This window comes from Pelophylax lessonae, assembly GCF_965119305.1.
Source record: "Pelophylax lessonae genome assembly, chromosome: 3".
Lineage (NCBI taxonomy): Eukaryota > Metazoa > Chordata > Amphibia > Anura > Ranidae > Pelophylax > Pelophylax lessonae.
In genome coordinates, this window is record NC_138770.1 from 278,878,740 (window position 1) to 278,898,934 (window position 20,195).

General features: G+C 41.9%; 1 protein-coding gene across 6 annotated transcripts in view; it reads right to left on the minus strand.

Moving 5' to 3' along the window:
* The window catches only part of PEX5L (peroxisomal biogenesis factor 5 like), a 396,344-nt gene that overhangs the window by 94,268 nt on the left and 281,881 nt on the right, over nucleotides 1-20,195 (minus strand). For all 6 annotated transcript variants that reach the window (XM_082252037.1, XM_082252035.1, XM_082252034.1 and 3 more), the window contains one exon: nucleotides 9,392-9,491. In XM_082252037.1, the coding sequence (XP_082108163.1) occupies nucleotides 9,392-9,491 (100 nt within the window). The remainder of the gene's footprint in view (nucleotides 1-9,391; nucleotides 9,492-20,195) is intronic.

Below are 20,195 nucleotides of genomic sequence, written 5' to 3' on the forward strand. Positions count from 1 at the left end.
CAGGTATGTTACTTCAACATTTCATATTCCTGATTTGTGCATGTTGTACTATGTTCTTGTGTTAAAAAATGTATCATATTCTCTTTGTATTTCTTCCTTTGTGTGAAATACCTTTTGATCCTGCCAGTCCCCCTGTTTTCCTATTTTAAACTGACCATGCTGGGCATAGAAACACATTCTTCCCAGTGTGGCCAGTTTTCTGGCTGTGCGTTAAGCACAGCCTTCCTGCCCTCCAATGATCAGACTTATGCTGACACGCCCCCCTGTACCCCTGTACAACTCTTTACTGGGGAGATCAGTGTATTGCTCTTTCTCTGCCTCCTGCTGACATGCCCCCCTGCAGTCTCCACCCCCACCTTTTCAAGCACCTTATGCAGCTTAGAAAAGAGGTCATGTGATCACTTATAGAAAAAAAAGAAAAAAAATATTCATAATTTTTTAAACAAATGTTTTCTGTTTAATTAAAATGATGAAAGGTTGTGCTTATATTGTCATTTGTGTAAAATCCACAAAATGGCGCTCAGCCTGGTTTTCATTATAAAGAACATTTTTTTTATCTATACCTCAATAATGATTTACATACTTGGATGACTCATGTTATCCAGTATTCAAGGCTTTTACATTTTTAATTGATTGTTTTTGGAATCTATTTATTGATAAAGTTATTTTCGGTTTGGGTGGTTTGTGTTCCATAGTGAGATTCCTGCTGGTTAACACTAGTGCTCCGACCGCATACAGCTTTTGGAACGCAGGCTAGTTTCTGGATTCCTTAGTGTATAATAGTGTGCTGCCATCCTACAGCCAAGCCTCTGATGACATCAATCCTGACGAAACACGTAAGAGGGACCTATGACGTATGGCACCTTATCAGCACGCTGTCTTTTTGGTTGGAAAAAAGCACCTGTATTTTTACTTACATGTGAGTGTATTACTTATTAATAAATTGCCTGATTTTAAACGCAATATGCTATGAAGGCCTCTCTATGAGGTTATGTCTACTCCATCTATGCTGGTGCTGGCTATGTGGTCATTGCCTTATATCGCTGGATTTCTGGTACCCTGGATCAATTTTGTCATTCGCCTGTTACATCTATGAGCATGCATGATCACTCTATAATTTTAGGGTCCTAGCTTTCTGGTAAGCAGTTTGGCCTATTATATCTGGGTGTTGAGTGCTGATACATCATTACCTCCGAAGCTGGTGTCAGTTTCTTCCTTATCTTGCATATGGATTCACTCTTCTGAAATTTACTTCCTGACAAGCTGTATATGGACTAATATTCACTTCTGTGATTTTTATATATACAGTATATACATATACATACACACACAGTATATAACGTTTATATATATATATATATATATATACATACCCACTGTATATGTACACACAGATGTTTGCCTTGCATTTCTATTTTTTTATTGTAAACTAAATGAGTTTAGGTAGGAACTAACATATAATTTAAGAAGTCAGTCTCTGTCATGGTATATTTTGAATGGGAAAATAATGTGATAAATGAGTAATTGTTGAATGATTAGTCTCTTTCTCCCCTGAAGTGAGGGTATTCTTCACTTAGGGCTAATTCACACTATATGTGGTGACAGACATTTTACTGCATTGTAAAACATCTGTGACTGCAAGTACACACTAAAAACAATTGTTTCCTATATGTCACATGCACACTGAAATTCAGCCCAGTGCTGTGCTGCAGCAGGCTGTGGTAAAATGCAGACATGCTGCATTTTATCTCAGTGCACCGTGCCAAATTGCACCATAAGGCAGTGCATCACACTGCCCTATCCTGCAGTGAATGACGTGTACATTTCAAACACTTAGCATAAAGCTTACTCATGAAAAAAAAAGGTGGTGTGATGCGCTGAATGGCACACCACTCTGCCCCCTACCGCAGCCGGCAAAGCAGAGTTGCCAGAGCAGTGAATTGCTCCGGTTGCTCTAAATTCAATTTTAAATACGCCCCGATACTTTGTTACAATATTTCATTTCAGTATTGCACGATTGTGGGAGATCAGTCAGTTGCATGACTACCTACTGTTTGTCTAGCAGGTTTTGCAATAAATTGTGAATTGCAGCCAACAATCACTTTATATAGGAATTGAGATTTGTAAAACATTACAAACACTGCACAGCTTTGTTTACATCAGGCTGTCCTTTTTACACATACATTAAAAAAAAATAAAATAAAAAATGAATGGGAAAAACTATGCAATAGGTTTAATTCACAGAGCTTCATCACAAGTAAATCTATTTTTAGCCATGTGTCCAAAATTTTTGAAAAAAAAAAAACAGTTTCCCTTACTTTCTGTCAAAAATAAATAAAAAAATATTCCAGGACAATAAATAAACACCACAGTATTGACCCCCCTTTTGCAAAAGATGACTCCCTAAAGTGTCTTGGAAGTGAAGAAACATGCTGGTATTGAGGTGGTTAACATTATGTTCTATTACAGTCTAATGACTTTAACCCTTTTCCTGCCACCAACGTAAGCCTAATGTCACTAGCAGCACTGTACTTCTTTTAGAAATGATTCAGGTGGCTGTAAAGCCACCTGATCACTTCAATCAGAGTGGCAATGTGTTGCACCTTGCCCAGGAATTTGGGATGGCCACAGCTCTTGGTGAGTAATGCGCAGGACAATCAGCAAACGGATATCTCTGAACTAAATGAGCCTGGAAAAAACAAGCTAAATAAAAGCCCACCCCCTGCACTCCATGCATGCAGGTAGTGCACCTACATATGAAAATGATTTTTGCACTACACATATTAGGTATTGCTGTGCACGCTGGAGTGAAAGCAATAAATTATAGAGCAATAACTTCTTATTTCTAGTTTGATGACCTGTAAGATCATCTACCAGAATTTGTGGGTACCATAGTATATCGGCACTAAATAGGAATGTCCAATTTCAAGGTTAATAGGTTGAAGAGAGTGCCAAATTAGCACAAGAAATCTAATGGAGCGAGCAATATGATGAGTATTATACTTTATAATTCAACACAAGAGTAACTCTGTGTCAGGGCCTTGATTTGAACCTGGGACCTCTGCTGTGTCTTGCAGTATTCTTCTTGCTAAGCCACCTAAGGTGTTGGACAGCTCCCTTCTTATCTGCTAGACATTTTTGCCTTATACTTGCTTTTCTGCGAACCCTGAACTTTTTGCTCCTCCCATAAACTTCTTGATTTAAAGTGTAAGTCCACCCTAACACTAAAATCCCTGCATCTACAAACATTCACAATCTAACACTAACCTGTCTAGCACTGTAAAGAAGAAATTATTATAAATACCTTCTTTGAAGCTGATCCGACCTGGTCTCCAGCGGCGGAAGCTCTGCTAGAGGACAACAGCTGTGAAATCAATGGGAAGTGATGTCACCCATAGACTTACTATGAAGCTCCAGCTGTCTGCTGCGTACTCTGTATCCTCCTCCACAGCGAAGCTGCAGATGATAGCTCAGCGTAGGATCAGGTCGGATCGGCTTAAAAAAAGGTAGTGTCTGTATACTGATTTCTTCTTCACAGGGCTAGATAGGTTAGTGTTAGATCGTGGATGTCTGTAGATGCAGGGGTTTTAGTGTTTTGGTGAACTTCTACTTTAAGTCATGTCTCTCCACTTCCTGCTTGCAGATTATCGTTCCCTCTCCAGCCAAAATCTCACTCTTGTCACTCCTGCTGGTAAGTGTATCTTCGCTGCCACTCGTTAATGACCTTTGACTTGTTCCTCGACTATGCTTCTGCTTGATCCAAATCTGCAACCACTTGTTACCAACCTTGTTTATTGACAACGCCTCTTTATCTGCTACTGGACCCAATCTGCTTTATCTGCTACTGGACCCCAGCTTGCTCACACCCTAATGGGGCATTCTGAGGACTGCAACCTGGTAAAAGCAAAGCCCATCTCCACCATCAGGAGTTCTGGTGAATATTGGTTAGTACTGAGATCCTGCACCTTGGATGAGCCCACGTCATCCATCAGGGTGACCTGCTTGTATACTTGTCCTGCTGAACGGTGGGAGCCTCTCTACTTCTATAGCTACTGGACTCCAGACCATGACACTCTGCCTCCATGCTAGTATTTACTCCAGAATGATCAGCCACAACAACCGTTACTGCCCTCCCTTTTAACCACTTCTGTACTGCAAGATTTTCCCCCTCAATGACCAGGCCATATTTTGAGATTCGGCACTGCATTATTTTAACGGACATTTACGCAGTTGTGCGACACTGCACCCAAATAAAATTGATGTCCTTTTTTTTCCCACAAATTGAGCTTTCTTTTGGTGGTATTTGATCACCTATGAGATTTTTATTTTTTGCGCTATAAACAAAAAAGAGCGTCAATTCTGGAAAAAAAACTATATTTTTCACTTTCTGCTCTATAACAATCCCCCCCCCCCCCAAAAAAATAAAACATTTTAACATTCTAGGCCAATTTGTTTTCTGCTACATATTTTTGGTAAAAAAAAATCACAATAAGCGTATTTTGATTGGTTTGCGCAAATGTTATTGCGTCTACTAACTATGGGAAAGATTTGTGTCATTTTTATTGTTTTTTTTTTTACTAGTAAGGGCAGGGATCTGCGATTTTTAGCGGGACTTCGACATTGCGGGAGACATTGTGGGGGGGCTTGGCTTGTGAAATTGTCATAGAGACCGGTGTTCCTATATAGAAGGATCACAGGAGCGATATGATCATTACAGGGAGAAGAACAGTCAGCTGTGTTTACAACAGCTGCCCGTCCTTCTCTCTCTCAGAGGGGAGCGATCGCGGGTGTCAGGTGGCAATCGGAGCCGCCTGCCCCGTGCATCAGCATCCCTGCCTCCAAGTGGGGGCAGGAGTGCACCGTCGGTGGTGCGCGCTCACCCCCTAGCTGCAGGCGCACGACCGATGTAGGTCTACATCAGTTTGCGCAGAAGGGCCGCACTGCTGCAGTAAATAGGTGGTGGGGCAGTCGGGAAGAGGTTAAACACAACTGTGTGCCTAGAAAACCAATACCATAGCCACATATCCTCCCAATACTATATAGTAAGACTATCTACTGTATGCAACAGTAATGTGTTGAGAACAGAAAATAAATAATATTCATATAAAATAATATACTAATAACAATAAAAATCTTTTACATATATACCAAAAGTAGTATAAAAATGCTACCAAACATTTTACCTCTCTTCCCAAGATGGAAAGAAGGAGGCCCTTTTTCATCGGGGCTTCAGTTAAAAAGGAAAACCCTGAGTCGACTCAAATTAAGGCCTTCCTGTTTTAATCTTTGCAGGGAAGCTGATTGCTGGATTAGGATTCCTGGTCAGCAGTATCTGCATCAGCAGTCAAAGTGAATGCCATAATGGCCCAAAAAAGGCACCCAGGGACATGGGGGAAAACCCCACTAGTTATTTCAAAAAGAAACCTAAGTACCAACAGTAGTTCAAACCTTTGGGAGCCCTGGAGCAGAGCCTGTGTATCCAAAGTACATCCCAGGCTACATATTGTACATTACAGGTCCCACAAGTATTTAAATAAACAACATTGCAAGTGTTGCAAATGTACAGTGAGGGAAAAAAGTATTTGATCCCCTGCTGATTTTGTATGTTTGCCCATGGACTAAGAAATTAACAGTCTATACTTTTAATGGTAGGTTTATTTTAAGTGAGAGACAGAATAAAAAAAAAAATATCCAGAAAAACACATTTCCAAAAAGTTATAAATTGATTTGCATTTTAATGAGTGAAATAAGTATTTGATCCCCTATCAATCAGCAAGATTTCAGGCTCCCAGGTGTCTTCTATACAGGTAACGAGCTGAGATTAGGAGCGCTCTCTACTCTCAGCTTGTTACCTGTATAAAAGACACCTGTCCACAGAAGCAATCAAGCAACCAGATTCCAATCTCTCCACCATGGCCAAGACCAAAGAGCTGTTCAAGGATGTAAGAGAAAAGATTGTAAACCTACACAAGGCTGGAATGGGCTACAAGACCATTGCCAAGCAGCTTGGTGAGAGGGTGACAACAGTTTGTGCAATTTTTCTGAAGTTTGCCAATGGACATCTGAATGATTCAGAGGAGAACTGAGTGAAAGTGTTGTGGTCAGATGAGACAAAAATCAAGCTCTTTGGCATCAACTCAACTCGCCGTGTTTGGAGGAGGAGGAATGCTGCCTATGACCTCAAAAACACCATCCCCGCGTTCAAACATGGAGGTGGAAACATTATGCTTTGGGGGTGTTTTTCTAATAAGGGGACATGACAACTTTGGACATCAAAGGGACGATGGACGAGGGCATGTACCATCAAATCTTGGGTGAGAACCTCCTTTCCTCAGCCAGGCTACTAAGTCATGTTTTGCGAAGGGGTCAAATACTTATTTTACCCAACAAAATGCAAATCAACTCATAACTTTTTTGAAATGCGTTTTTCTGTATTTTTTTGTCGTTATTCGGTCTCTTACTGTTAAAATAAACCTACCATTAAAATTATAGACTGATCATTTCTTTGTCAGTGGGCAAACATATACAATCAGCCGGGAATCAATACTTTTATCCCTCACTGTGGATCACCCCCTCTCCTTCCAAGAGCGAATTTCTCAATACAATAAAAAGAGTAGGATGACAAGTTCCCTCCATGCATCTTCAAAAAGTGCTTAGAGGCAGGGAAGGATCTTCAAGTTTTCAAATTCTGTCCATCTCTATATTGTTCACCGATATGAACCCATAATGACCCAACTGTACAGGCTACATATTGTACATTACAGGTATTTAAATAAACAACATTGCAAGTGTTGCAAATGATAAATTGTTTTATAGGAAAGGTCTGTCCAGGAACCAAAGACCTCACCTCTGTTGTTTTTTTATTGCAAGTTTTGTATTTGCACATGTAGGAATCTGTAACCTTTAACCGATTATCCTACACTTTCTTGACTATTTGCCGACCGCCCGCCACAGTTTCACTGCGGCAGGCTGGCTCGGCTGCGTGAACCGACGTAGTACTACGAGTATTTTAGGAGTATTAAACATACTTATGGTTAAGTTTGTTAATAACTGATTTCTAAATATGTTAAGCATTAATAACATTCTTGGTGAATACAGCATATAGAAAGTAAGGGCTAGAAAGTATTTTATTAAGATTTCTAGCATTTTTAAGGGGGAAAGGAGTGATAAGGATAATAGTAGTGGATGTTATAATGACGTTTTTTTGCTTCTTAGTTCAATCCTATATTTTGATTTTAAGGTTTTTGAATTTGTTTGCCTACAGGACAAGATTAGTCACTTGTTAATTTCTTATAGATCTCTGATAAGGTGAAAGCGTACCATGGTCTCCACAGTCTGTGAAATTGTGTTGTGTTTTCCTTTTTGATGGCCAATGTTTCTTCCATTTCGATTATTGTGTTAGTTTTCATTAGCCAATCTTTAAATGTTGGGATGTTTCTTGTTTTCCAAAACAGGGGTATCAATGGACACTGAAATACATGCAATGACTTATGCAGGCATTACCATGGACTCATCATACCAAAACAAAACAGAAAAAAATGTAATTGTGTGTGAAAAATAGGGATTGAATCTCCCTACTTTTGGTGTGCTATGGAATAACTGTTTCAAATGAAGCACTTCTCTTTATCTAGTAAGAATGTAGGATCAGGTCCAATCCTGCATGATTCTGTATGCTAAATACAGTACATACAGGTTTAACACCTCCATATGTATTGCATGCTGTCCATCCATGTAAACTCTCCATATATTCCTTCCCATGTTTGTTATAGATGAGCAATATTATTTTTATACTAGTCTCTACACTAACATGATTAAAATGTTGTTCAGTATTTTAAACCTTTTCTGTGTTGGAAGGTTATCTACACTCTAAGAATAAAACAGTAGTACTGTAAGAGGTATAATAATCGTGTAAAAGTATACAAACACAAATACATGAACACATATAATGAAAGCTTAAATAAAAATCTTAAAAGAGAAGTATGAGTTTGTGTAAAAAAAATTATACTCACCTAGGTGGATGCAACATAGGTACAAAGCTTCATCTGTTTCCCCCACCGGCTCTAAGATCGCAAACTGAGATCAAAGACCCCTGGTCGCTTAGCTCGCAGACCGCAAGCCCCAGAGGGCTGGTGACTGTTAGTCATCAACTCTCTGCTCTGTCTCTCCAGCGCTCACTGAAGCTCACTGAGAAACGGAGCCAGCTGCCGGTCCAGGCATCTGGGTGGATCCTGACCATATGGTTGGGATCTTTTCAAAACCTGGAGCAGCTCTGTGACGTCAACCAACAGTGGGATTTAGCTCAAAATGGGTCACAGGGGTGCAGAATGAACTGCACTCCTGTGATCCATAGGAGAAGTACAGCCACAAAAAGTTTTGACTATACTTTTCCTTTAAACTGGGCAAGAATTCTAAAAGCTGTGTTCAAAAATGAGGGGTTCAAATATTAATCAACAATTTTGTAGTCTCCTTTCAAATGATGATTCTTCATTAAAGTCCTACCATGCCTTCTTCTGCACCTTGTCTCTATGTGGAGTCAGTTTGGTAAAGGCAGGGCTTTGTTTCTTCCTATCTCCATCAAAGAGAACAATAAGCAGCACAATACTGAAACCACAAAATCTTACTCCAAAGCTCCTGAGGCTAGAAGTGAGCAGCGGTATATTCGATTTCTGCTGTAGACCTACAGCTGTTACATTTTATACACAGGATTGCCTAGAGACATTGCCATACTGGGAAGTGCATTGCAATTAGTAAGAGGATTGTAAGACAAAATGTACATTTTCAGGATACTGTTTAACATTTCTAGATGTTCCTTAACACATATTACTAAAGTTATAGGTACTAAAAATTCTTATGTGAAATCCCCATAAGCAAAGCAGGAACCTCAATAATCAGAAGTGGAAAAGTAATCATTTGTGGCAACTTACATTAAATAAATATATTTTGCATTCAGCCAGTTTCCTGACACTACTTGAAATGATCCAAAATGGCTGTGTACACACATATTCCAATAGTACCTTGTGGCATTAACCCAGGCTCTAGAAGGCTTACTGAACACATTTTATTATATCTAATAAGTGAATTCTGTATATCCAAAGTGACCTTTTCTACAAGGCAACTTTCCCTCAAGTTATAAGGAAAATTTTTAAAGTGATGGTCTGTACATAGTTTTGCTACAATTATCATGATAGAGCAAAATGTTGTTACTATCACTGAATGAATCGGCAAATTGGTGGTAAAAATCCATAACTATTGATTTTGTTATACTTCTTTTCCTTGTATTTTTTTTAAAAAGCTTTGGAAAAATTATGTAATCAGCCCAATGTATAAAGAAGGTTCTTTATTATTACATATTGCCGTGGCCAATTCATTTTGCTATGGTAGAAATACTCACTTTTGTCGCAGGTGCTAGTTCTAAGTCAGATGCTTGCTCGGTCTCCACTAGATTACTCCTATCTCTGACTGGGTCACCTTGTGATCTACCATCTGCTGACCTGGAATAACAGTCATGAAAACATTTTAACATTGGACCAAGGGGAGCCATACAAATCTATTTAGTGGAAACATCTATTTCAGTTTATTTCAATATAAATTATTTCAGACTCAGGGGTTATTTTCAAATCCGAGTCTTCTAGAAGCATTCAAATAAAATAAAATAGTCACTAATGTAAATATATCTACTTTACATGGCTGCCACGGAGGTACAAATATAAAAAAGGAAGATAATTATATATCTACTGTACATGCAACCAACTGCTTAAAAAACATTTTTATTTGTAGAATAGTTTTAAAGACACACAACACATATTAGAAATATAGGCATACCCATTAAAAACAAGTTATACCCTAAATTATCGTTCTAATAGAAAAATACATAAATACATACTAAAGCATAAATATACTGTATATACTAACTCATATTAAACATATGTATCACAGAAAATGAAAAAGAGGATGTAATAATCATATAGAAACAGTGATGTTGCTCTCTCTTGGTCTTGGAGTGAATGAAGGTAGCTGTGGAACATTAAATTATAGATGTACAGGGACTACCCATTTCCTCCATGGAAACACTGTAATTATAAACCTTTCAGACAAACTCAGAAATGGCTTATCAACAGCTTCACGTATTGCTGGAAACCTAAGGCAATCCTCAAAGACAAATATACAGGATCATTTAAAAGTCCTGACCTGACATAATTTTCCAGATATAGTGGTTGCATCCATAAACTGGAACTAGCACATTGGGGTGATACAGCCAAGTAAGCATGTATTCTATAGATATTGTCCAGGAGCACCTGGCACTCCATAAATCAAAGGGTCTCAAGGTGGATGTAACCTGTAATCTGTAGTACAAAAAGCATGCACACGCCTAGGCTTCTACAGGGATCACCAAATCCACATTTTTTGCATACGCAACTCTAGGCCTAGAACTTTATTTGCACACATGATATTTGTTGCCAGTCTTCTCAGTTTGGAGAGTAAAAAATTTATATTTGACAATAAATGCTATTGTCAAGCACAAGGAATGGCAATGGGCACAAAATGTGCACCAACTTATGCTACTCTTTACCTTGGAGAGTGGGAAAGGTCTGTGTTCAGGAATGAGGAGGGGGTACAAACAAAAGTGGCTAGCTAAGGCTTATACAAGAACCAAGGAAAATGATGAAGAAGATTTATAGTATTGCATTTAACATGTTAAACATTTTCAGATGTGGTTATATCTGCAGTACATTACTTCTTCCCAGGACATCCTTAACCACTTTAGAACCACTCACAGTAATACTACTGCGGCAGAGTGGTTCGTTATCGTCCAGCGACGTAGTATTAACGTCGTTAGACACTCCCCCTTCATTCACAGCGGGAGTCGGGCCAGGGGAGGAGCAGCGGCGATCACCGCTGCTCTTACCCGATCGTCGGGGATCGAGTCTGGAGATCCGCCCGCTGTGTGTAAACACAGCGGGCGGATCTCCATAGTGACAGGGAGTGACAGATCGGAGTGTTCAGCATAGCTGGACATCCGATCTGTCCATGACTCACACAGTCACCTCCCCCCCTACACGTCAGTAAGCACCAGGCATACATTAACCCCTCCCTCTCCAATAAAATTAACCCCTTCCCTGCCAGTGTCATTTTTACAGTAACAGTGCATATATATAGCACTGATTACTGCAGTAATGTCACTGGTACCCCCAAAAGTGTCAAAAATGTCAGTCAAGGGTCCGATCTGTCCGCCGCAATGTCGCAGTCCCGCAAAAAAAATCGCAGATCGCCGCCATTACGCGTTAAAAAAAAAACACCAAAAATGACAGAAATCTTTCCCTTTGTTAGTAAACGCAATAACTTTTGCGCAAACCAATCAAAATACGCTTATTGCGATTTTTTTTTACCAAACATATGTAGCATAAAACAAATTGGCCAAAATTTTTTAAAAAAATTGGTTTTTACATCTTTTTTGGGGGCAATTTCATATAAAAAAATGTTAAAAATATTGTTATTTTTTCAAAATAAACGCTCTTTTTTTGTTTATAGCGCAAAAAGTAAAAATCGCACAGGTGATCAAATACCACCAAAAGAAAGCTCTGTTTGTGGGAAAAAAAGGACGTAAATTTCGTTTGGGTACGGCGTCGCACGACCGCGCAATTGTCAGTTGAAGTCGCACAGCGCCGAATCGCAAAAAGTGGCCTGGACGGAAGACAGCAAAATCCTCCGGTGGTAAAGTGGTTAACATATGTCAAAAGCATTGGCATCTATTAACAGACGATGAACGATTTAAAGAGTTTGTTATGAATAAACCTGCGTTATTTACTATAGGGCTCAGTTCTTAAAGGACTTACAGTATCTCACAAAAGTGAGTACACCCCTCACATTTTTGTAAATATATTATTATATTTTTTCATGTGACAACACTGAAGAAATGAAACATTACTACAATGTAAAGTAGTAAGTGTACAGCTTGTATAACAGTGTAAATTTGCTGTCCCCTCAAAATAACTCAACACAGCCATAAATGTCAAAACCACTGTCAACAAAATTGAGTACACCTCTAAGTGAAAATGTCCAAATTGGGCCCAAAGTATCAATATTTTGTGTGGCCACCAATATTTTCCAGCACTGCCTTAACCCTTATGGGCATGGGGTTCACCAGAGCTTCACAGGTTGCCACTGGAGTCCTTTTCCACTCCTCCATTACGACATCACGGAGCTAGTGGATGTTAGAGACCTTGCACTCCTCCACCTTCTGTTTGAGGGTGCCCCACAGATGCTCAATTGGGTTGAGGTCTGGAGACATGCTTGGCCAGTTCATCACCTTTACCCTGAGCTTCTTTAGCAAGGCAGTGGTCGTCCTGGAGATGTGTTTGGGGTCATTATAATGACTGTGGTCCAGTCTCCGAAGGGAGGGGATCATGTTCTGCTTCAATATGTCACAGTACATGTTGGCATTCATGGTTCCCTCAATGAACTGTAGCTCCCCAGTGCCGGCAGCACTCATGCAGCCCCAGACCATGCACTCCCACCACCATGCTTGACTGTAGGCAAGACACACTTGTCTTTGTACTCCTCTATTTCCCAAAGACAACATCTGGATATGAGCACGTGCACTCAACTTCTTTGGTTGACCATGGCTAGGCCTGTTCTGAATGGATCCCGTCCTGTTAAACCGCTGAATGGTCTTGGCCACCATGCTGCAGCTCAGTTTCAGGGTCTTGTCAATCTTCTTATAGCCTAGGCCATCTTTATGTAGAGCAACAATGCTTTTTTTCAGATCCTCAGAGAGTTCTTTGTAATGAGGTGCCATGTTGAACTTCCAGTGACCAGTATGAGAGAGTGAGAGCGATAACACCAAATTTAACACACCTGCTCCCCATTCACACCTGAGACCTTGTAACACTAACGAGTCACATGACACTGGGGAGGGAAAATGGCCCAGTTTGGACACTTTCACTTAGGGTTGTACTCACTTTTGTTGCCAGCGGTCTAGACATTAATGGCTGTGCGTTGAATTATTTTGAGGGGACAGCAAATTTACACTGTTATACAAGCTGTACACTCACTACTTTACATTGTAGCAAAGTGAAATTTCTTCAGTGTTGTCACATGAAAAGATATAATAAAATATTTACAAAAATGTGAGGGGTGTACTCACTTTTGTGAGATACTGTACTTGTGTACCATTTGGTGCGTGTGGAAAATAAATGGGGTAGACAACAGTCTGGTGTATCTAAGTGTGTAAGATGTGACTACAGCCCATTTGTAATTGAGGGCAGTGTTTTAACTCTCTCCACATAATGGTAACTTATATGTATTGAAAAGGTTACCTGTGACTCAACATTGATTTTGGACATACAGCAAGAATCCTAATGGATTTTGGACTTAATTGCAACAGATCCTTCTGGCTTAAAGTGGTTGTCAAGCCACTTATATAAAGTCATCTAATCCCCTCTTTTTTATAGAAAAAACATGCGTTCTGTACCTAAATCAAAGCGTCTCCCGGCACTCAGCTGACTCCTCGGTTCTCTCCTCTGCCCGGATGACAGCTCCAGCGGGGGGGCAGAGAACTGCCGCTGTCCTCAGCCGGGGAGGCGGGGAAGAGAGGAGAGAGAGAGCCAACCAGTTACGTGATCGCCAGGAGCCGCTCGGATTTAGGTACAGATTGCAATTTTCTTTTCTATAACACAGACACAGGAGAAATTAGTGCTATAATACAGAGGGGACTAGATAATAATTTTAAATTAAATATGAGAGCAGCAGGAGAGGAGGGGGTGGGCACTGATGAGCAGACAGGCAGGGAGGGGAGGGGGGGTAGGAGCACAGAGGAGGACAGTGTAGGCCTGTGGCTGATGGAGGCATGTAAACTGACCATGGGTGGAGGCATGTAAACTGACCATGGGGTCAGGGCTCAGCAGCTGTTTTCAGTTTACAGAGGGAGAGAAGAAATAGGCAGGATCAACCAGGTTTTTTAGGTGTTACAGGGGGCAAAATGACACAACACAAGCACTGTGCTGTATAACATGATTTAAGGGAACAGAATCTTTTTTTTTTTTTTTTTTTTTTTTTTTTTCAGGGTAACAAACACTTTAAATAAAAGTTTACATTTTAGTCCATTTTTATTGATGTTTCTGTATTAAAAATATGGTTTATAAATATATTGATAATATAGTTTTTCTTCCATTAAGATAATGTCTTTATATTAAATTTGTTTATTATAATTTTCTGTGTATTTTTTTAGTTCTTTTTGTGCAACCAGATTTCTTTTGATACCTATGTAATTATCCATGTATCAAATAGTTTGTGGGTTTTTGTTTATGGATGGGTATATATTCAATGGACTCCTAGCAAAATGGGTGATATGTATTATGTATGCCATGTATAGATGGTCTCTGTAGTAATCTGTGTGTGGATATTTCTTCCTAATATTACAGATTAAATCCACATTGAGACCTGAGGATAATGTGCAAGCCACACACATGTAGTCTCAGTGACCTCTGTAGAAACCTAGGTGTGGACATTCCTTTTCTACTATAGATCACAGGTTACATCCACTTTGAGATCCTTTTGATATTTGGAGTACCAAGGGCTCCTGGACAACAGCATCTATATAATACGTATAGATTGGCTGTGTCACTCCAACATGCTGGTTCCAGTTTATGGATGCAACCACTATGTCTGGAAGAATATGTCAGCAAAAGGTCTTTTAAATGATCCTATATATTTGTCATTGATGATTGGCTTATCTCTCCAGTAGTGTTGAGCGAACACGGACTGTATTATTCGGGTTCGTACCGAATAATTGGATTTTTGTTACCCGAACACGGACCCGAAAACTTTACTGTATGTTCGGGTTTAAAATCCGTGTTTGGTAATTGTATTTCCTGTTTTGTATGTAATGGCGCGCTTTTAATGGCGGGCTTTCAACAGCAATTCAACAAGCGTTTAACTGGTGTGCGCCATCACAGCCATGCCTACTAATGTATTAGTAGCTGTGATTGGCCATCTGAAGCATGTGACCCATGTCTTTATAAGTTCAAGAGCCACAGCGCGGCGCATCATTCTGCTGTAGTTTAGGGAGAGAGCACACATCATACGTGCTGGCTGCTGCTGATTAGGGACAGACAGTGAAAAATTGTGCCCGAAAAGAATGCAGGGACAGGTCGGAGTGTAGGCAGGGACAGTTATTTGAGCATTTTAGGGACAGGCTGGAGAGATTAGGCAGGGACAGTCTACATCGATTTTGCTGTGTGGGGGGTGGTGCAGTGAATGATCTTTTTGCCCTCACTTGAGCCCACTGAGGAGGAGGAGGAGGAGGAGGGAGAAAAAAATCTATTTTTATCAGTCTGTTGTGTGCAGCGTTCAGCTATATTTTACTACAGATTGCTGTTCTAATCTGCTATTTAAAAATTACAAATTTAAAGGGGATTTTTTAAGAGCACTTGCCATGCTCTTAACTACATTTTGCTGCCATTTGCAGCACTCTAGCCCTTTCCATTGGTGTTTTAGAGCCATTTTAGTGCCTGAAAGTTCAGGTCCCCATTGACTTCAATGGGGTTCGGTGTCCGGGTAAAGTTCGGAAAAAGACCAGGACACGGACCCGGACTTTTTTTTCAAGTTCGGCCGAACCCGCCGAACACGGACATCCAGGTGTCCGCTCAACTCTACTCTCCAGCAATACATAAGGCTGTTGGTGAGACCTTCCTGAAAGAATTATAAATACAGTGTTTCCATGGAGGAAATGGATGGTCCCTGTAAATCTCTGATTTAATGCTCCACAGCCACCTTCATTCACTTCCAGATCAACAACATTCTTTATACAAGTATTTAAGAAACTACTGTATCCTGTGAGAGCATACCACCACTGTTTCTATGTAATACATCCTCTTTTAATTTTTTTTTTTTTATATAAATGTTTTATATGTTTTTTTAAAGGTGTTTTTACTAATTTTACCAGAGAATACCAAACAAGTTGCATAGTGACAGGCCAGCAGGACATACTGGTATAGAGGCATTTGCTTACATTGGTACATAATCATAATTAACAAAGCCCATCATAAGTACAATTATAAAAAAAAAGCTGGTGAATACACAACTTAAGGCACAAAGGGTAACATAGTCTTGTAGGCAAGTTATAAGGCATACATATCTTGATCAGAACCACTAAAGCATTAGAGTATAGATCATATAACACATGAAAGAGTTGACAGGTATTAGACCTCTATATTGGCTGAAACTGCATAAATTCTACTTGACCAAATTCTATTGAATTGTTTTGGACAGCCCCTTACGGTATAAATCAATTTGTACATAGGTAGAGCTTTATTTATTAAATTAATCCACATTCGTAAGCTAGGGGGGGTCTGTTTTTTTCCACTTTAAAGCATGCACTTTTTTGCATAAAAGGAACCAAAGCAACATCTTTTGGGGAGCACGAAGGTCGCCTCTTTAAGGTCTCCAATGTTTAAAACATTTATTATGAATTAGTATATACTGTAAATTTATACTTTTTTTTTAAAATAATCTTTATTTAACAAGTTTACAACAGTACAAATATACATAAAACAACGATAGACAGCAGGCAAAGTGCAGACAGTAGTTACAGAGAGGCGACACAATCGGCATATATATCAACCTGGATGCAAAAGGAGAAACATAAGTATCTATGAGAGGGTCAAAGCTGTCATACTGAGAGAGTGTGCCATTTTGGCCAAACAGAGAGAAAGAAAACCCCCTCAAAACGCCATGTCTGTCACAGCTATCCGGCAGGGCCCCCGTGTGGGAGTCGACCAGCCGGCCAGACACAACGGAGAGCCAAGAGAACTGAATATAATGGCATCCACATCACAGCATATATTAACAGGAAAACAGTGATAAAAGGCCGCCGTAAAAAGAAAAGGCAGAGAAAATGAAAAAAAGGGGGGGGGGGAGAATAGGATAGAAAGACAGATGGGGGGAGGGGAGGAGAACAGACAAAGGTGAGTCTAGAGAGGGCATGGACCCTAGTGAGAGGTTGCCAACATGGAGACTCATCACTCAGTAACAATCAGAGGTTCCACCCCGAGAATCACCGGTTACGCATCCGGGATCTCGTCGGAGTAGAACATCCACCCCGTCCAAGTGTCCCTGAAACACTCCTATCTACCCTGCGAAGTCAGAACCCGATGTTCTGCCTCCATCACCAAGTTAACCTCCCTCTTCCATTCAGGTAGCGTAGGACAGGTAGACCGTCGCCAATGCCTCGGTATGAGACACTTGGCTGCGTTCAGCAGAAATGGTAGGACACTGCATTTGTAATGCTTGATCGAGGAATGTGTGTCATGAAACAGGTATTGTAGAGGAGTGCGGTGTGCAGGGGGAGTAAGTGACAGTTTCGATACCCAGTAATGGATAGCGTCCCAAAAGGGCTGCAGCAGAGGGCACTCCCACCATATGTGGAGGAACGTGCCCACCTGTCCGCAGCCCCTTCAGCAATGGGGATCCGAGCCTGGGAAAATCCGGGCCAATGTGGCAGGGGTCCTATACCATTGAGCCACAAACTTGTAGGCCGACTCCTGTACCCTGGTACTAATGGAGGAGACATGAGTCAAGCGAAATATTCGAAGCAGTTGCGGGGGAGTGAAGTCCACCCCCAGCTCTCTCTCCCATTGCCTCACATAGTAAGGGGGCGGGGTGGAAACTCCGCTCAGAAGCAACTTGTACATGTGGGACAATAGATGGCGGGAATCCGGGGGATCCACAAACCACTTCTCGAAAGCAGAGAGGTGATCAATCGGGCGGGGGGCGGTCGGAAGTTTAGCGAAAAAGTCGGTCAGTTGTCTGTAGCGCCAGGCGGACATCGGAAAATCCCCGAAGCGGTCTCGCAAAGTCGCCAAGGGCAGCAAGCTGGTGAAAGCACATGAATGGGTAGTAATTCAGACTTGTCATAGTTGATCTTGAAGTTGGAGAGCTTGCCAAACAAGTCCAATTCTCGCACCAATACCGGGAGAGAGAGCTGAGGCCGGGAAACATAAAACAACAGGTCATCAGCTTAGGCCGATAACTTGTGTTCCGTAGAACCCACTGTGACTCCAGCTATATCAGAGGCAGCCCTCACTCTCCTCAAAAAGGGTTCCAGGTCCGGGGCAAAGAGGAGGGGTGACAAAGGGCACCCCTGCCAGGTGCCATTAAAAATAGGAAAGGGATCCAACAGCAATCCGTTCACCCTGACCCTGGCACTCGGTCCATGATATAGAGCCAAGATCCACCCCAACATGCGCGCTCCAAGCCCCAAGGAGCGGAGGACCTCCGACAGATATGGCCAGGCTACCCTGTCGAAGGCCTTCTCCGCATCCAAGGAGAGGACCAAACAGGGATGTTTATCCGGTCTGTGTTGTGCCCAGTGAAGAATATGAAAAGCCCTGATGGTATTGTCACGGGCCTCCCGGAGGGGCATAAAGCCCGCCTGGTCAGGGTGGATCAAGGCTGCAACATGGTCCTGTAATTGCAGCACCATAACCTTGGCCAAAATCTTGGTGTCAGTATTGAGGAGAGAGATAGGCCTATAACTGGCACAGAGCTGGGGGTCCTTGCCCGGCTTAGGGAGTACCACTATATAAGCCATCAATGCCTCGGGGGGAAGGGGATGCTCAACCGAAACCACATTAAAGTAGGTGCACATCTGGGTACCAAGGACAGCGAGCAGGGTCTTATAATAGTAATTCGTGAAACTGTCCGGACCCGGACTTTTGCCCGAGGGCAAACCAGATACCACCCTGCTCACCTTGTCCTCAGAGATAGGAGCTTCCAGCTCCGCCAGGACCCCATCAGGGAGCCGGGGGAGACCGGAGTCCTGCACATACGATTGGACATCGAGCAACCGCCTCCCCCCCGATGAGGAAAGATGGTACAGGGACTCGTAAAATCGCTGGAAGCACTTGGCGATCCGAGGGGAACTAACCACCTTCCCCTCCGGAGTCTCCAAGGCATGGACGTGACGGGCCTCTGTGCGTTTATGTAGCATACGGGCCAATAGGCGTCCACACTTGTTCCCATGTTCGTAAAAGCGGTGAGCCCAGAAACGTAACTTATCCCGGGCCCGCCGTTCCAGACAAGACGTCAGGGTACCCCGTAATGCCTCCAGGGACTGTGCATCCTCCGGGGCCAGGGAGCGCTTATGCTTGAGTTCCAGATCATGGATCCGTTCCAACAGATCAGAAATCTCTTGCTATCGCTGCCGCTTCAAACGGGAACCATGGGAAATAAGAATCCCCCTGATCACTGCCTTATGGCCCTCCCAAATTGCAGATGGAGAGACCTCCGAAGAGGAGTTAAGCTCAAAGTAAGAGCGCACCGCCTCAGTGACCTGTCCCAAAATTGAAGAGGTTTTCATTAAGGCACCACGTCCGGGTCACTTCATGCCCCCCAGTCATACAGTGAGCACTGGGGGGCATGAAGGACAACGAGACAGGAGAGTGATCAGAGAGGGTGATAGATCCTATTGAAGCGGCACGAACAGAATCCAAATGGAACTGATCCACCATGAGCAAATCCAACCTAGAATACATATCATGAACCCTGGAATAGTAACTGTAGTCCTTGACCCCGGGGTTGAAGATCCTTTAACAGTCCACCAAATGTAGGGCCCTGAATAACCTTCGGAGGTGCTTCTGAGCCCGAAAAGAGAGGGGAGAGCAGCCCGAAGAGGAATCCAGGGTGGGGTCAAGAACCACATTAAAATCCCCCCTAAGAATAACTATACCTTCCCTGAACCCTTCAGTTTGGTGAGGGTGGAGGACAAAAAAGACACCGTCCTGGAGTTGGGGGCGTAAATGTTAGCAAGAGTATATGTATGACCATAAACCGTCCCCTTCAGAAAAAGGGTGTCAGAAAGGACAAAGGACACTGTTTGTGAATAGCAATGGCTACACCCCTGGCCTTGGCGATGGGGGATACACTGTGGAACCACTGAGAAAACATCTGGGTAGATAAACGGGGAGTAGATGAAGCAGTGAAATGCGTCTCCTGCAGATAAAGGACATCAGGACACAAATGATGCAGTTCCTGCCACATCCGTCCCCCGTTTATTAGGAGAACAAAGCCCTCGCACGTTGTACGAGGTCACATTTAACACATCAGCCATAGTGAGTCACAAAAGATTAGAGGTGGACACTTAGATAATTGGGCAAGTTGAGAGCCCAGCCCCAAGTAACAAGGCGGGCAAAAGAGTC